The 19,167-nt window shown below is 42.7% G+C and overlaps 1 protein-coding gene across 11 annotated transcripts in view; it reads left to right on the top strand.

Annotated features, from left to right (window-relative positions):
* The window catches only part of larp1b (La ribonucleoprotein 1B), a 133,544-nt gene that overhangs the window by 69,667 nt on the left and 44,710 nt on the right, over positions 1-19,167 (top strand). For 2 of the 11 annotated variants that reach the window (XM_061925106.1, XM_061925097.1), the window contains 11 exons: positions 2,963-3,107; positions 3,194-3,371; positions 4,831-5,000; positions 9,854-10,213; positions 11,003-11,117; positions 11,187-11,356; positions 16,630-16,736; positions 16,819-16,979; positions 17,052-17,196; positions 17,261-17,370; positions 17,640-17,767. In XM_061925106.1, the coding sequence (XP_061781090.1) occupies positions 2,963-3,107; positions 3,194-3,371; positions 4,831-5,000; positions 9,854-10,213; positions 11,003-11,117; positions 11,187-11,356; positions 16,630-16,736; positions 16,819-16,979; positions 17,052-17,196; positions 17,261-17,370; positions 17,640-17,767 (1,789 nt within the window). Of the gene's footprint in view, positions 1-2,962; positions 3,108-3,193; positions 3,372-4,830; positions 5,001-9,853; positions 10,214-11,002; positions 11,118-11,174; positions 11,357-16,629; positions 16,737-16,818; positions 16,980-17,051; positions 17,197-17,260; positions 17,371-17,639; positions 17,768-19,167 lie in introns of all 11 variants that reach the window. The other 9 variants (XM_061925105.1, XM_061925101.1, XM_061925096.1 and 6 more) reach the window with 9 other exon arrangements.

Genomic DNA, 19,167 nt, shown 5'->3' with positions numbered 1-19,167 from the left:
ATAATCTCCCGAATTCGGAGGTCTCAAGGTTGGCAAGTATGCCTTTATTCTTGTGTAGTGATTTTAAAACTGGAGCTGTGTTCCAACACATTTATTGGAAGTGTTGATTGGAAATCGGTGGAAAAGGCGTTTGCAAAGGTGGGCTGTATGCCCCGAGAATGAATCGTATTAACACAAGAATGGTCTAAAAACCAACCAATTCCGGCCTTTACAATCCGCTCTGCAAAACAATTTTTTTTAAAGGTCTATGGCACGCTACGCAAGAGGGTTTGGATGTTGAAAACAGAGCTTACCTTGACACAGCGGCAACAATAAGCTGTAGATGGAATAGAGCAGGCTCCCTCAGATTTTATTCAAACCCTGGAGTAAAAAAAGTTTGCATTTTTAAAAAGAGTTCTATAATTTCCGACCGTCTGTGAGGCCGTAAATGTGCACAGGAGTTCTGAGGCTCAAGGAAGGCAAGTAAAAGAGAGTAGAAGCCTGTATGATTAGTTCTTCTCTAGTGTGCAACCCCTTAAGTAAGCTCACACGGGAAACCTCACTCGGCCCGGACACAGAAAGAATAGACAGAATGATAGCTCTTTCTTTTTGAAAAGATGAGGTGGAAAAGGGCGTGATGGAGGCAGCAGCCTGGTTTATCAATAATAATGATCTTGCTGGATGAAATTCTCATCAAAGAAGGATGCCCTAAAAAACAGAAAACTGATTATTGAACTTTCAAAATCTGCTAAGGGGCAACCGCCAACACCCAAGAGACCTACCTTACCTCTTATCCAGATTGCCCAGCTGTTTGACATTAGCGCTTCTCCATTCACCATAGAGGAGCTGCGTGAGGCAGTAGTCTCTGAGATCCAACAAGTCTCCGGACATCGATAACATCCCCAGTCTCATCTGGATAGAGCCCCTTTTTCACCACATACTGCTGAAGTTCTGTAGTCGCACCTTTTCTGTTTGATCGCCACTGTCTGCCTGGACGAAGTGTGGTATTGTGCCAATTCCCAAAAACGGCGAACTGACTTGGCCCCCAATTATCGAGGCATAGCTCTAATATCGAACAAGCTTCTGCTGAATTGACTTGTGCCCGCAGTTGACCCACTGCTGCGCAACAACCAGAATTGCTTTAGAAGGGGCCGATCTGTCATCTCACAAATTTTGGCTCTACTTCACTTCGCATAATGGAAGAAATAAAAAGGCTCGACAAGGACTTCACAATCTGCTTTAAGGACTTTCTGAAAGCCTTCGATTGTTATCAATCGGGAAGCCATGTTCAACATTGTCCCCCTGTACGGCATTCCACAACCTATTGCCGCCATTAAAGCACTCTATACCAACACTCAGGCTGGAGCTGAACTGCGTTCTTCCAAATCGAGGCGGGAGTTTTACAAGGGGACACGCTAGCTCCATTTTTGTTTATCATTGTATCGGACTATGTCCTGTGCCTACAGCTCCAGCCGAGACGTAGCAGAAGGCAACCTGCCACACACCTTACTGACCTTGATTTTGCCGATGTCATTGCTCTGGCCCCCGATCTTGTCACAAATGCTGAATCCCTTCTCCACTCACTAGAAAACGCTGCAATGAAAGCAAGACTGAAGTAATCTCGTCAGTTCCAAGATTCTGCTTTTTGTCAACTTCTGGTGACAGAATAAACCAAGTAACCAACTTCAAGTATCTTGGGTCTTATATAATATGGATATGCAAAGGATGCAAAGATATGAAATTCCACAACAACTTGGAATGGACAGCCTGTAATAAGCTGCATAGGCCATGGCACGCGACCATCGGTAATGAGACAAGAATGTACATCTTTAGAACGCTGATCGAGCCTATTCTCCTCTGCGGCGCAGAAACGTGGACTCTCACCACACAACAACAGAAGCTGTTGCTGAGATGTGTCCAACACATCCACTGGTCTGAGCATGCTACCTTAGAGCGTATATACGGAGATATTCCGCCACTACCCCAGAAGGTCGCTAAGCAGAGGCTCTCGTTACCCTGTCCGCTACAGAAGCCTCACCTTCCCAGATGTACTATCAATGGATGCAGGGCTCGAGAAGGAGGACTTCCCTGTTCCCATGACGGACCAAAGTGTGGCGGCGTGTAATTGAGTGCGCCCTGGCGCCCAGGGTCGCCCGATGATGATGAAACGAACAATGAATACTTACCAAAAAAAGTCTTCAAACAAAAGTCTTCAATAAAGTTAAAAGTGATGGTTAATGTTAATTTTGTATGGTCACGAGCTTTGAGTAATGACCAAATAGACAAGGTCGCTAATACACACGCAAAAATTAGTTTCCTCCGCAGGATGTCTGGGATAGACTGAGGAACTCGGTCATCCGGGAGAGGCTCAGAGTAGAGCCGCTGCTCCTTCAGCTGAGGTGGCTCAGGCTTCTACTTGCGGATGCCTCCTGGACGCCTCCCTGGGGATTTTGGGCATGTCCAGCTGGGAGGAAGCTTCAGGGCAGACCTAGGAAACGCTGGAGGGACTATGTCTCACAGCTGGCATGGGGAACGCCGAGGTGTGCCCCCTGTGGAACTGGAGGAGGTGGACAGGGAAGTCTGGGCATCTCTGCTTAGACTGCTGCCGCCGCAACCCGGACTCTGATAAGCAGTGGAAAATGGATGGATGGATTTTGCATTTCACATTGTTTTCTGCATGTAAAACTATGATTTTATCTATTAAAAGTGTTTTGTCTTCATATACTGTATGTGCGTTTTTGGAATACATTTGTTAGGTTTACTTTATTTTGTTTTCACACGATTTGGGTTTTGTCTGACTTTGTGGAATGGATTACTAACAAAAACCGAGGTACCACTGTACTTTGGTACACAAACCTAATAGTGAATGAACATTAAGCATTCTGATCTATAAACGGGGAGATTTGTACATAATAAAGTGGCCACTGGTTGCATGTCCATGAAGTTCAAAGTTTTAATGCAGTTTTCCCATGTCTTTGTCCAGCGAGTACTACTTTAGCCTCCACAATCTGGAGAGAGATTTCTACCTGAGGAGAAAGATGGATGCGCAGGGCTTCCTCCCCATCTCCCTCATCGCCAGCTTTCACAGAGTCCAGGCGCTCACCACGGACATCAGCATCATCATGGAGGTAATGGCGTACATTCCTCCATGGCTACGAGTCAGACACATTCCGATCACAGTAGAAGGGTCAAACTACATTGAACTTATCTGCAGGCTTTGAAGAACAGCACAGAGGTGGAGCTAGTGGACGAAAGAGTTCGCTGCAAAGTGGAGCCGGAGCGCTGGCCCATCGCCGTCCCACCAGTCGTGGGTTCCCCGCGGACCGATTTCTCTCAGCTCATTCACTGTCCCGAATTTGTTCCTCGCCAGACCCTTACTTCTGTAAATGCCGGTAAGTGCTCAACAAAGTACTCTGGTACATGCAAAAATTTACATGAGAGAAGTCCTTTTCATAAATCAGGTTGCATATGACGTCATATCTGTTTTTCTTTTGGCGGCTTAATTGACACGATGGTCAAGCAGCTTGAGTGTAGCATTAAAACAAGTGAGTGTAGAGTTTGAGCAGAAAACGCTGTATTGCTGTACTGTTCTTGGGTGTTCCAATTGTTAAAATGGAGAGATAAGAAAGAGCTTTCTTAGAGTCTCGAAAGAAGTGGTTCATAATGGTAATAAAGTCAGGGGAAAAACAAGAGTGCGTTGAAGGAAATGGCTCTTAAAAATATCACTGTCATCCTCTTGTAGGATACAGTCGGACCATGCTTGTGTCTGCAGCGATCACTTTGTAAAATGTTTGAACATTTGATTTGTTTGAGAAACTTTGTGTTTTTCTACTATACTAGTAGTGTTTGAGAGCAGAACTAAACATAAAGGACAAGAGATCGCATTAGTTTGTGTTCTTTTGTGTTTTTTATGTCTAAATAGAACTACGAAGACCTGCTTGTGCAAATAAACTTAACGTCATGTTAAGTCCTAGTAATAAATATTGTGATTGTTGGTCCAATGCACCTTAATTTTGTTGTCGATTTTCATAACAGAAAGTCAAGTCTTAGTTGTTGTGCAGGAAAGCCAAGTGCTTTATTCGACACAGATGATCACATTTTAGCGTCTTTGGTGATATGTTAGCATCAAGAAAATATCCTTAATAGTATTAATAAAGTAGATGAATTAATCTCTGGTATGATTAATAACATACTGAATCCTGATATCCCTAGCAAACATTGCTGAACAACAGGGACATCTATAGCTAAATAATGAGACAAAATATGAACTTTACACCATAAAAACAACTGCAGACATGAATTGTAGATGAGACTAATATTTGTAGCAGGAAATCAACTGCAAACAAACTTATCCTTTTTCTTATTAGTGTCACGATCACAGCAGCACAGCACTCGTTATGTCAATCAAATAAATTAATTTAAAACCTCAGATGTAAAGACATGATGTGCCTCCCATCTTTTGGTCTTTAAATCCTTGTGTCAAAGGAAGTGAGGTCGAGGCGAGCAGTAACATCTTGGTGATAAATGGTTTGAATCCTTCAAAATATTTTTCTTAAAAGTGCATAAATCTACTCCATCCCATTTTAAATATTTGTTCATGATCGCTTATATGTTTGCCTCTAAACCTTTCAAAAATACGCCCAAATCTGCACTGATGCACGTAAAAAAAAAAAGTAGCCTAATGGGGCTCTAGACCATCGCCTGAAACCTGGAAGTGCTTTTAGGTCACGTGATTGCAACCTAGCAATTGAAATATTTTCATGTTTGTTTAAAGGAATCGGCCACAACAACAATGAGTGTGCATACATTCAGCAAGGTTGAAAATAGAAGTGTTTTCCTTTTGCACTGCAGCCTCATCGCCTGTGAAGGAGACCCCGACAGAGCCTGCAGGACCTCAGGACCCAGCGCAGCCCGACCCCTCCAGCCAAGAGTCCGGCCCACTTAAAGATGAACCAAAAGACGCCCCGGATGCTTGGATCCAGGTGGAGAAACGTCACCGACATGCCTCGGGCAAAACCAGGGTACTTTTTGTCGTCCCTCCTCCTCGTTATGTCCCATTACGGTACTTGTCATTCATGTCCAACTGTCATGTCCTTTTATGTGCTCCGTGGAAGACATTGTGTTGTCTCCTGACCTCCTCGGCTTTCATTTCTACATTTCTTTTCTTTCATTCTATTGTGCTGTAACCTCAAATCGATGTCCTTTTATTTTGTACGAAAAAGACATGGGAGTATTTACATCATGTTTCAGCATTGTTTTTATTTTTGCAAAAGTAAAAAGGCCTTAAGTTATAGCCAAAGTAAATGTAAAGCTATCCTTGAACCATTTGCAGTAGAGGCATGGCTTTGGGGTCTCACGACACCGCATAAGCAATCAGAACGTGTCTAAGACTTACTACGTTCACACTGCAGGGTAGGATGTCATGTTTAGATTTTTTTGTCAAATCAGATCTTTTTATATACATTACAAAAAATTGCGATGTGTAATGTGAACGCAAATTGGCCCATGCAAACATGACATCAGACATGCTGCGCTCCTATTTTAGTAGGTCTCAGTCCTGGTGCATTTGTGGCAATTTCAAGTATTTTGTGAAGGGAAGTGCATTATATTTTTATAACGTTTTGCAGAGTGAAACCTATTATCTACATCTTTAAGTTACATTTAAACCAGTGTGGGTGTCACTGGGAAGCAGGTGGGTAAAGGTGGGTCATGTCCAAGGACACAATGGCAGTGACTAGGATGACGGAAGCGGGGCTCGAACCTGAAACCCTCAGGGTGCTGGCACGGCCGCTCTTCCAACCGAACTCCGTCGCCCCGTTGTGCAATCAAAGTCAACATTTTCTGAACCGAATTATGGCGCATAGAAGATTAAGTAGGAAGAGGGTGACCGTTTTGGCTCTCGCATTTTGTGGGACAATTTGCGTCCACGTTTGCTTCCAAAGGGTGTGGGCGAGCAGTCGGAGACAGGAGCGGTGGAACATTGGCTTGAGTTCCTAAAACATACTTTTTTTGCCAGTTATCTGCTCATTTGTCTCATTTATTTTGCAACCGTTTATTTTGGCAAATAATTACGACGCTTGTATCTTTTTGATGACTTACTAGTCGGATGAATGCGACCGGAGCGTTCAGACTGCAGTCACATCGGGTACAATCCAATTTATATCCACATACAAAAGAGGCCTGAAATTCGGTATTGTACTGTTCACATTGGCATAAAAAAATCTGCTATTGGTCACACCGCATGCCAATTACGAAAAATCGTAATTGGCATGCAGTGTGAACGAGGCCTATGTGTTACTGACATAGAGGAGTGGGAGCTTTTTTCTTGGTGAAGAATGTACATAAGTATTTACAGACTTTGCTGAATACTTAGATAGATAGATAGATAGTACTTTAATGATTCCTTCAGGAGAGTTCCCTCAGGAAAATTTAAAGATGCACCTTTGGCAGAAATTACAGCCTCAAGTCTTTTTGAATACAATGCCACAAGCTTGGCACGCCTATCTCTGGGCAGTTTCGCCCATTTTTCTTCACAGCACCTCTCAAGCGCCATCAGGTTGGATAGGAAGCCTTGGTCCATCACCATTTTCAGATCTTTCCAGAGATGTTTAATGGGATTCAAGACTGGGCTCTACCTGGGCCACTCAAGGACATTTACAGAGTTGTCCTGAAGCCATTTCTTTCAATCTTTGTCTCATCAAAACAGAGAATTTTAATTCTCATGGTCTGAGATTCTTTCAGGTGCATTTTGGCAAACGTTTTACTAAGAAATGGCTTCCGTCTGGCCACTCTACCATACAGGCCTGATTGGTGGATTGCTGCAGAGATGGTTGTCCTTCTGGAAGGTTATCCTCTCTCCACAGAGGAATGCTGTAACTCTGACCGAGTGACCATCGGGTTCTTGGTCACCTACCTGACTAGGGCCCTTCTTCACTGACGGCACACTTTTAGACGGCCTGCCAGCCCTAGGAAGAGTCCACTTCCTCTCCATTTACGGATGATGTAGGCCACTGTGCTCATTGGGACCCTCAAGACAGCAGATATTTTCCTGTACCCTTACCCAAATTTGTGCCACGAGACAATCCTGTCTCTGAGGTCTACGGACAATTCCTTCTACTTCATTCTTAGTTTGTGCTCTGCCATGCACTGTCAAGTGTGGGACCTTATATACAGACAGGTGTGTGCCTTTCCAAATCATGGCCAACCAACTGAATCTACTCCGACTCCAATTAAGCTGTAGGAACATCTCAAGGATGATAAGTTGAAAGAACTTTTTCTATATTGTAATTTTAATTATGGGGTATTCTGTGTAGAATTTTGAGTACAAAAATGTGCTGCCATGTCCCAGCAATCATGTTCAAGAAAATCCACAAAAAAATTGACTACTTAATTTGTTGTAGAGTTTGAGGTCTGTTAGTCAGCACACACACACACACACACACACACACACACACACACACACACACACACACTGACAAAGAGAGTGCAAATAGCATCACACTGGCCAGGTAGTACAAAAGTAGCGCCAAATCTTCATTGACACAGAATTTGGTGACTATGGCTTTTAAGTAAAAATGTTTTTGGTTTTTTTTAATACAAATGTTCAATTTTGTCCTGCTAAAAATCACATTTGTTAAACTTTGCGCATGACTTTTTTTCAGTTCATACCAGGCTGTGTTGTTGATTTAACCCGATTCCTACATCATGTATGTGCACTTTATGTGTATATTAATTTGCTTTTCTTGGTTAGTTTGTAGGTTGGTTGTGAGTCATACCAAAGACTATAAAAATGGGACCCATTACCTCCGTGCTTGGCACTCAGCATCAAGGGTTGGAATTGGGGGTTAAATCACCAAAAATGATTCCCGGGCGCGGCACCGCTTCTGCCCACTGCTCCCCTCACCTCCCAGGGGGTGAACAAGGGGATGGGTCAAATGCGGAGGACAAATTTCACCACACCTAGTGTGTGTGTGACAATCATTGGTACTTTAACTTTAACTTTATCTTGCTTTGGAAATCATTTGTAAGAGATCACGTTTAGTTTCCCTTAGAACATTCACATGTTGCACAATGAGATGCAAGCATGTGATGATGTGTACATTCTTCTAACTTTCAATATGTAGAATATTTCATTACAGTTTTCATTAGCGTTTTTGTATGCTTGTACCATCATTTTAAGATTTGTTTTAACACTTTATAAATCACAGTAGGATAAGCTCACATCTGATTGGTCAGTGTGGGTGTACAGTAGTTGCTTGTTTCACCGTAATAAGGGTTAAGAGCATTTAACTCTCAACTCTGCTGCGCTGTTAGCTATGAGCTAACTAGCAAAACGGAGAAACGCACGCATAACACGCCATTAATGACATTTGTTGGCTGCGTTTGAGCCGCGTCATTGTGTAACGACCTGGCATTTACAGTTTGTGTGGTGTTGGAGTTGTCCGACTTTTTGTGGGGATGTAAACTCATCAGTGGCTGAGTGTAATGGTTGCGTCTGTGGGCGCAATTGAGAGAGGGAGAGAGAGCGGCTGCTGTTCATATGACAGAGTTGGTTTTGGCAGGGTTTGTACGGCAAAAAATTACCAGTTTTACTAGATAGTTTTTACTAAAAAAATGTTGGTGTGGTTACGGCCGACAAAAAACAATTTTGCTCAATAAAGTTATCGATGGAGCTCATGACTTTAAAGTGTCTCGACAGACAATACAATAATTGAACAGTGTTAACAATGTTTTATCTGTTGTGGCCGCTTGTTGCCACCTGTCACTCAGAGTTGCATTGCAAAATCGTACACAATAAATTGTGTTCATTTTGTTTAGAGTTTTGGTTGGATTATATTAGGTGCGTGGCATAGATTTGCTGTGCGCAGAGAACGCAAGAGCAGCACCTTTATAGGAAACATTGATTATAGCCAAGTATGCAATGTATACAATGTCATATTGACAGCGCCTGACCATTGCCACAATATATTTCCAATCTGTGGTCACTGGTCATAGTTTGAGTCCCCACGTAATCCCTTTTAGAATTTAACAATGATTCTTCAAAAATGTAGTATTTTACATGTTTTTTTGTAAGTTAAGATCAGGTATTCCATCTGGTCACACTCTGTCAAAGTATTCACCAATGCCATGCGAACAAAACCCCATGTCTTCTTAACACTGTATCTTGTCTTTGAATGCACTTTTATCATTGTTTGTTAGAATAAAGACTTCAAAAACTTCAAAGGCACAATGATGAGGCACAGTCCACACTTAAGTGTACATTTTTCCATTCACAATTGCGGTAATGACAAAATTCCACCCATCAACCAGCATATCAGTGTCTGAACAATTTCATTGGCTATTCAACATGTTTGTTGCCACAGAAGTTGATTGGCTACGTAAACGGTTTTCTCTTTGTGAGGTGTCTGTCAAAAGTTCAGAGTTGTGGCATGGTGTGACTAATGCATCCATGCTAACAGAATTCACAATTAATATGCGCATCAGACGAAAAGAATGACATGTTCACCAGTGGTTGGTGTTTTTTTTAATGGATCTAAGGTTTGGTTTAGACCAACGACATTTACTGGATCATTGCCAACATAACAGGCCCTTAAGTTTGAAACGTATCTGCTTTTGGTATACTGTGAAGCTTCCATAGTGTGTCCCATTAATGGTTATGTTTTGCAACTATTTTTGTATTTTTTATATAGTTCACAGAGCCTGCAGTTAAAATTGGTCCTGAAATGATGTACATCAGCTGAATCCCAGGGAAATAAGCTTTGAAATGATATAACACACTTTGGTACACATATAGGCGAGAGTATAATACCCTGTTGAAACGTTAAGGGTTAGGCTGCTCCTGTCTTACTTGCTAATATATCATTATGTCTTCAAGGACCGCGGCGATGCACCGCCGACCCCCCACCACGCCCGGCCGGTGACCGAACCCGACCAGGAGGAGCTGGACTTTATGTTTGACGAGGAAATGGAGCAGATTGCGCCGAGGAAGAACAAGTTCACCGACTGGTCGGACGAGGACGACTCAGACTACGAGCTGGATGACCAGGACGTCAGCAAAATCCTGATCGTCACGCAGACCCCCCCCTACATGCGCAAGCACCCTGGGGGTGACCGCACCGGCAGCCACGAGTCCAGAGCCAAGATTACAACGGACTTAGCCAAAGCCATCAACGACGGCCTCTACTACTACGAGCAGGACCTGTGGAAGGGGGAAGAGCAGCTGGAGTGCAGCAAGGTAACAATTTCTTCCTGTTGACGCGTTGCAACTCGACTGCCGGCCAAATTAATCATGAGAAAAGTCAAATGTGTCCCACAGCGGCATCACCGTGACCAGTCATAGCCTGGCGGCGCAGTGAAAGCACGTAGGCGTGTTCAAATTTAGGCTGCTGTTAATAACCCGAGAGGCCTGACCTGCTTTTTGGCAAGGCTGCTCTGCTTGCACGCTGCATTCTGACACAATTATGTAATTGTTGTCTTTCATAACGCTTGACTGCGCAGTGCATTGTACTAACATGTCATTATGCTTCATTAGTGCTAAAGCAAGACTGGCTTGATTGCATTGCACAATGCTCGCTAAACACAGGCAGGGCTGGCTTCCAAATCACACCTGTCAACCCCACCATTTTCCTCAGGATACTATTACTCATATTTGATCGTAATTCTCCTAATTTTCCCAGGAGATTTCCCATATTTTCACCTGCAAATGTTGACCGGTATGACTGGTATACCTTACCATTGTTACACAACAGCCTCTGTCACAGGTCAGAAAGCAGAAACTTAGTGTTTCGTTCATGCTGGCACAAACGTTATCCACATGTGGGAACTTTCACGCCTGATCACACACGCCAAGGTCCCTTTCTCCTCCTCCCACCGCTGATGTGTAACATTCAAAGTCCATTACACATCTGCTGTGTCACAAACGCGAGTCACGTGACTGACTTCTTATCAGCCTTTACGGCCTGTAGGTCCGATAAGTCGTCCCAAACCCCAAATTAATCCAGTAGCAATAACTTGTCGACTTCAGCAGGAAGTGGAAAACTTCAAGAAGCTGAGCGTCATCAGCAAAGATGAATTTGACACCCTCACGCCAAAAGTGCCTGTGGACCCCAACCAGGAAGTGCCCTCCCTGCCAGGTACATGTGAGTGGCGTCCCAAAAACAGTTGGTTATTTTTTTTAAAGTGTAATGGAGATTAAGTGTTGTTTGCAGTGCCCAGTGAGGCTGACATGGCCCGTTCGCTGCCCAAAACAGTGCCAGAATCGCCAAGTGCCCGCCAACCCAAGACCCCAAGAACACCTAGGACCCCCGGGCGCCAGGACCCAACTAAGGCGCCACGCTTTTATCCTGTGATTAAGGAGAGCGGTGCTGTAGATGGACAGGTGAGGTTATAAGGTGACAACACTTAAAGGGCAACTGCATTATATTGGAAAATTTGCCTATTTTTCACAATCATTATGAGTGACAAGAAGACGAAAGTTTTTTTGGGGGGGGGTTTTCGCATTCTAACTTGCAAAATCTGCTCGTTCTTGATGGCTAGCAATGTAGCTAATATGAACAATCAATTCTACCTCTAAATCACTTTAAAAATGCATTCAAAAACTGTCAACAATACTTAATTAACGTTCCATAACCTGTATAATAACGAAACTGTAGCGACATTGTTATTGTAAGAGTGAACACCGAGGAACTCTTTTTTTCTAGCGTAGTAACACTTCGGTATGCTTTGGTATTAGCCGTAAAAGCCAACTGCGGAAAGAGAACCTAGCTTTTAGGTCAACACCAAATGTGTTTGGGTTTGTACTGCACAACACAATGCGATAAGACACCAATCTTTACTGACTGAAAAACATGAACAATCATATTACAGTATCTGTAAAGTATTATTTCATGTTTTGTTTGTACACAGCTATTCAGACAGCATATGTACTGTAGTTGTAATAGCACTCATGACGTGCCACGTGTATCATGATCAATATTAAAGTGACTCACTCGATGGACAATTGTGCGTTTGGCCTAGCTGGCCAGGGACGTTTTTTCCTGTTTATTTGGGTAAGCACTTTATTTATGTCGAACTATCTTTGCTTTGAATTCCACATTTTGCAGCTTTGAGTCACTTTCACCTCAGACCTCACTGTCTTCGCTTACGTCTGTTCCAACGTCTCACTCTTCCTTTGTGCACGCTTCTAAAAGCAATAGTTCATCCTCAGCATATTCAACTTCAAAAAGATAAGGTTGTGAATCCTCATTTGTTCAAAAATAGTCGTCTTTGTTGTCTATTACCAAGTCTGCCATGATTAGAAGACACATGTCAGGAATTCCCGCAGCGCTTTGTTGTTAAGGCGGTCGCTTTAACAACAAAGAGCCACCGCCTAAACTAAAGTCTTAACAAGCTGCTCAGCTTAGTTCTGCTTCTGCCTCTGTCAGTACGTCTCTGCAGCACCCAGCATTGTCCCACCCACAGAACTATCTGATTGGTTACATGCAGAGTGGTAACAGCCAATCAGCAGTGCGTATTCAGAGCGCATGTAACAGCCAATCAGCAGTGCGTATTCAGAGCGCATGGAGTCAGTGCTCCTGCGTTGTGGTGAGCAGAAAGGTGATTAGCTAGACTGACCATACGTCCTCTTTTCCCCGGACATGTCCTCTTTTGCGGGGCTGTCCGGGCGGGGTTTCTTAAATGCCTCAAATGTCCAGCATTTTGAGTTAGGGTTGCGTGTATTTTCAATGTTCGTTCAGAGTTAAGAACGGGTTAAAAACAAAACAAATTGTGAAGGCGAGCGCAGCAGCATTCGTGAGGGAGGGGCAGAAACAGAGAGCGAGAGAGTCGAGAGACAGACAGGACACGAGAGAGATGCCGAAACGTAAATGCAACTTCACGGATGATATGCGGAAAAGGTATTCGTGTTTTCGTCCTGGCCGTAACACATAGGAAGCAGAATGCACTGTGGGCAAAGCAGGAACGTATATATCTGTGGCAAATAAAGATCTACAAGCCCATATCGACACTACAAAGCACAAAACAGCTGTGCAGGGCGAGAGCTTGTCTGGTTTTTTTGTTTAAATTTGATTAACCTGTTTTGAGGCATTATTTATGTTTACATTATATACAAGAGGTTATTTTAAATTATTCTACCTCTGCACTTTTTCCAAAACTGTGAATGTTACAGGATATAAGTGTGACTTATTTTGTTAAACTGTCAACCAGTGTTGGCGTTAACACACTTTTTGTGTCTTTTTAAGCATTGAAATCAGAAAGGACGCAGATTTATTTTATTTTTTTACCTACCACCCGGTTTGCTTGTTTTTTTATTGTCTCGATTATCGCTTTCCACCAGTGTTTTGTTTTGTTTATATTTGCCGGGTCAAATTTCCGTCCCCATTTATTGCGTTTGTATTGGTCGTAAATTTTGATTCGCCGAAAGTTTTATCAATGACAAATATGCCTCAGTTTGCACTGGGACAAGTTTAGCGCGAGGGGCTGTCAAAAGAAAGACTTAATGGTAAACACTAAGGTAAGTGTAACCTATGTCAACCTTTTTAACTTCATCATGTGCCATGTCCTCCAGTAAATGACCAGTTTTAGTCTTTGTGAGTCCATGGAAACTTCACTTTTATCTCCTGCTGTATCCACATCGTTCCAGGATGGAGACAGGCTAGCTGTTAGCTTCAAGCTAACCAGACTCCTCCACCACAAAAACATATTTTTTAAAATGTGTTTTCTTTTTTTATAATTTTTTTAAATGAATTAAGTAACATTTATGACAACCTTTTTCCAAAACACAATATAGACTGTGAGATATAACAGGACAATGCATCCATTTATCATTTGTTTTCAAAACGCTTACAAAAAAGTGGGACCCCAAAAATGTACTGTGGGACCCCATTTTTATGACTTGATTTACTGTGGGACCCCATTTTGAAAATTCCTAGCGCCAACACCGCTGTCAACAGAGGAGAAAAAATGCTTTATTTAAATAAATATATTATTTATAAAGCAAGTTTGAGTATCATTGGCAAATTTTCACCTAGTCCCGGCCTTGGCGTGCTGCCCGCCTTGGCACGCATATATGTGTCCTCTTTTTGGGATTTCTAGAATATGGTCAGCCTAGTTTATCAGGTAAGCATAAGACAGCGGACTCCCCCCAAATTATAATAAACACCTCCCAGTCAACTACTAGTAACATCACTATGAGCCCGTTGACGTTCTAGAAACATAAGCGGCAGCTCAGCTCAGTCGCAGTCCTTGAGGTGAAGGCTAATTAGCTTTTAGCGTAACGTAAGCTCACTGTGCGGTGTGTGTGCGTGCGTGCGTGTGTGTGTGTGTGTTACGGACAGCAAAGCCCTGTCTGTCTTGAGAGAAAGACAAGCATTATTGACCTGCAGTTAACGACTAAGTTATTTCACTTTACCTTTTTCTGTGTTGATGCAGCAAAAAACGACATCATGTTAAATGAAGAGTTTCCTGAAGCTGTCTCTGACAGCCTACATGAACTCCATGGTGTTCAGGAATGAATAGTCTCTCCTATTGCTATTGTACTATTTTTTCAGCTATAGTTACATTAATCATTAGTAATGCAGCAGCCTAGTTTTGAATTACAGGGTCCCTGCTATCACATGTTGATAAAAATATAACATTTGCATAATAACAATCAACTACAGGCTTCCCAAATGCTGTAATAAATTAAGCATGAGGAGTTGAGCATATGTCAGCATTTGTGGCTCCACTTTTAACTCTTTTTTTTCAAACGCTTATTGCAAACATTTATTAATTTGACTTAGTAAGTCATTATTTTGTCATTCTTCTGACTTAGTAAGTCATTATTTTGTCATTATTTTGACTTATTAAATTACTAAGTCAAAATATTGACTTACCGTACTAAGTCATAATAATGACATACTTAGTGTTGTGTGACTATCAGAAACAAATTAGTCATTGAGAGTAGAAAGCAGGGCTCTGTCTGACACACTGGGTCCAAGGATGCAACATGAAGTCATTACTGCAGTTTTGAGGGTGATTTATTTTCGCCTTGAGTAAAAAACAATACATTACATGCAGATGGATTTGCAGGACTATATAGACCAGACTATGATGGAAAAAGATAGCCTGTTGTGGTCAACAGAAGTAACGGCACCCTACCTCACTCTCTCTCTATACAAGACAAAATGATTCACAGGCAGGTGCAGTTGTTATTCATTCAGCAATCCTTCAGCCCTACACACACACACACACACACACACACACACACACACACACATAGCCACACCCACTATCCCAGGTGACAAGTGAGAAACAAATCCCTGCCTCTACACTTAGTATCTCAGGTAAGTAGAACCATACTTGTCAACCCTCCCGATTTTTCCGGGAGACTCCCGAATTTCAGTGCCCCTCCCGAAAATCTCCCGGGGCAACAATACTCCCAAATTTCTCCCGATTTCCACCCGGACAACAATAAGGGGGGCGTGCCCTAAAGGCACTGCCTTTAGCGTGCGTCCTCTACAACCTGTCATCACGTCCGCTTTTCCTCCATACAAACAGCGGGCCTGCCCATTTACATAATATATGCGGCTTTTACACACACATCATTGAATGCAATGCATACTTGATCAACAGCCATACAGGTCACACTGAGGGTGGCCGTATAAACAACTTTAACACTGTTACAAATATGCGCCACACTGTGAACTCACACCAAACAAGAATTACAAACACATTTTGGGAGAACATCCACACCGTAACACAACATAAACACAACAGAACAAATACCCAGAACCCTTTGCAGCACTAACTCTTGCGGGACGCTACAATATAGCCCCCCCCCCTTTACTTTACGGAATAAATATCGATATATATTGCCATTCAGCAAATGGAGCGGAAAACACAACCAAAAATTGTTGTCTTCACGCGACGAAGCCGGCCTACTTCACCACAGTCTGTAGTCTATTGCCCCCCGAGGCTGTGGTGGCAGCGATGAGGTGGAGACGTGATGGTGATGGCGACAGGCCGAGTTACACTGTTCCTCACACCCACCCACCCAGTCTGTCCGCCTGTCCCTGGAGAGACACCGCCTTAACTAACACATTTTCTGGGGGAAACAATGTACGTGTTTGTTTCCGGAAATAGGAACACATTTGTTGCCAGAACTCGAAAGTGCGCTGCTAAGGAAACGGAAATCAATGCGCTGAAAAAATCAGTCCCAGCAATGATTAAAATAGAGTAAAAATTTAACATATTACATATTGTTATGAAGGTGTCTGTCACTACTTATATATAGACTTGCAGTGTGTATATAAAACATATTACATATTGTTATGAAGATGTCTGTCACTACTTATATATAGACTTGCAGTGTGTATATAAAACATATTACATATTGTTATGAAGGTGTCTGTTACTACTTATAGAGGACTTGCAGTGTGTAAAACAAAACGTTAATGGAGGGCTTTGAAGGCGACAACGCTAACTCACTAGCAGCATCTTTAATGTGTTTTTTATCATCTTTAAACCCCCCCCCCCCCCAAAAAAAAATACAATTCTGTTGTCTTTCATAATTATTTTGAACAATAGGCAAAATTCCAAAAAAAAGGGCAGTTCCCCCTTAAGCATGACGCAAGCAATTGTCCTGATGAATGTTGTCTGTTTGTTTCGGTCCAGATGCCGAGGAAGAAGAAAACCCGGCACAGTTCAAACCCGCCACAGGAGGCCCACATAGGCTGGGTGATGGACTCACGTGAGCACCGGCCGCGGTCTGCATCTATCAGGTGTCTGTCTAACATGAATGCATACATGTGTGGAGCCAGTTGGTCCATTGACACTCCAACGTCCTCTCTTCCCTGCCCAAAGCAGCTCCAACGCCTCGCCCTCGGAAGGACCTGCGCTGTCGGGACCTTACGGATGCACCCCCCAGTCTCTGCCCAAGTTTTGGCACCCGTCTCACGAGATGTTGAGGGACAACGGCTTTACGCAGCAGGGCTACCACAAGTACCGCCGACGCTGCCTCAATGGTACACAGAGACCCACGAATGGCTTGTCAAAAAGCAGGATGAATGACTGCATCCATGTTTGTTTTTGTCCAGAACGTAAGCGCCTGGGCATTGGCCAGTCTCAGGAGATGAACACCCTTTTCCGGTTCTGGTCCTTCTTCCTTAGGGACAACTTCAACAGGAAAATGTACGAGGAGTTCAAACAGTTTGCTCTAGAAGACGCCACAGAAAACTACAGGTGAGGATGAGGGCAAACCAGATGCAAGATTAGGAACCACCAAAGTTCTCATTTGTTTGGACAGGTATGGCCTGGAATGCCTCTTCAGGTACTACAGCTATGGCCTGGAGAAGAGGTTCCGAATGGATCTGTTCAAGGATTTCCAAGAAGAGACCTTAAGGGACTTCGACAAAGGTAAATGATACCTGCAATGACGCGTGGATGTTTGCTGACACTAGATTTTCACAAGAAAAGTGATAAAAGTCACCAGTGAAGATGACTTGTTGGCCTTATTTCTCCACTAGACATGCTAGAACTGAGCATGCCACTGAACGTTTACTTCCACATGAGTTGCTCTGCTGAGAGCTTCTCTTCACACCAGCTGGCTTTTACTCTTAAAATTAAAATAAATGTTCGCTTTTGAAAGTTGTATATGACACTCAGTGTGTAAATGTCTTCTCCAGGTCAACTGTATGGACTAGAGAAATTCTGGGCCTTCCTGAAGTACTCCAAGATGAAGAATCAGCCCATCGACCCAAAACTGCAGAAACACCTGTCCCAGTTTAGGAACCTGGAAGATTTCAGGGTGGTGGTGAGTAGGGCTGGGCGATGTAAAAACTGAATCAGGATATTAAGTGTTTTGTAGTAGTCGATACCAATAATTATTGATATTTTTATGACTGATTAAAAATAAGGACTTATTAAAAATAAGGACGATGAGGAAAATTATAAAAATGTAAACATTATTATAATCCCCTCAGCTATCAAGGCAGAAAGGAAAGGACATGTCAACACGAGCATGGAAAACCATTAATCTAAACACAATTCTAAAATCACAATAAACACTTAACAATAAGCTCTTAAAATGAAGATGCAAAAATAAGGAATATGTAAGAAATCCTTAAAGTGTAACAAAATAGTTCAAAGTGTGATAATGTAAACAGAGAGAAACCTGAGAAGAACTACAGTCGTGGTCAAACGTTTACATACACTTGTAGAGAACATAATGTCATGGCTGTCTTGAGTTTCCAATAATTTCTACAACTCTTATTTTTTGTGATAGTGATTGGAGCACATACTTGTTTTTCACATAAAACATTCATGAAGTTTGTTTCTTTTATGAAATTATTATGGGTCTACTGAAAATGTGACCAAATCTGCTGGGTCAAAACTATACATACAGCAATGTTAATATTTGGTTACATGTCCCTTGGCAAGTTTCACTACAATGAGGCGTTTTTGGTAGCCATCCACACGTTTCTGGCAAGCTTCTGGTTTAATTTTTCACCACTCCTCTTGACAAAATTGGTGCAGTTCAGCAACATTTTTTGGTTTTCTGACATGGACTTGTTTCTTCAGCATTGTCCACATGTTCTCAATGGAGTTTAAGTCAGGACTTTGGGAAGGCCATTCTAAAACCTTAAATTGAGCCATTCATTTACCACTTTTGACATGTGTTTGGGGTCATTGTCCTGTTGGAACACCAAACTGCGCCCAAGACCCAACCTCCGGGCTGAGGATTTTAGATTGTCCTGAAGAATTTGTAGGTAATCCTCCTTTTTCATTGTCCCATTTAATCTCTGTAAAGCACCGGTTGCATTGGCAGCAAAACAGGCCCAGAGCATAATACTACCACCACCATGCTTGACGGTAGGCGTGGTGTTCCTGGGATTAAAGGCCTCACCTTTTCTCCTCCAACATATTGCTAGGTGTTGTGGCCAAACAGCTCAATTTTTGTTTCATCGGACCACATAACTTTCCCCCAGAAGGTTTTATCTTTGTCAACGTGATCAGCAGCAAACTTTAGCCGAGCCTTAAGGTGTCGCTTCTGGAGCAAGGGCTTCCTTCTTGCATGGTAGCCTCTCAGTCCATGGCGATGCAAAACACGCTTGACTGTGGACACTGACACTTGTGTTCCAGCAGCTTCCAATTCATTGCAGACCTGCTTTTTGGTGGTTCTCGGTTGACTCTTGATCATCCTGACCAATTTTT

The sequence above is a fragment of the Nerophis lumbriciformis genome, linkage group LG29 (assembly GCF_033978685.3).
Source record: "Nerophis lumbriciformis linkage group LG29, RoL_Nlum_v2.1, whole genome shotgun sequence".
Classification (NCBI taxonomy): Eukaryota; Metazoa; Chordata; class Actinopteri; order Syngnathiformes; family Syngnathidae; genus Nerophis; species Nerophis lumbriciformis.
This window is presented reverse-complemented; position numbering and strand designations above follow the sequence as displayed.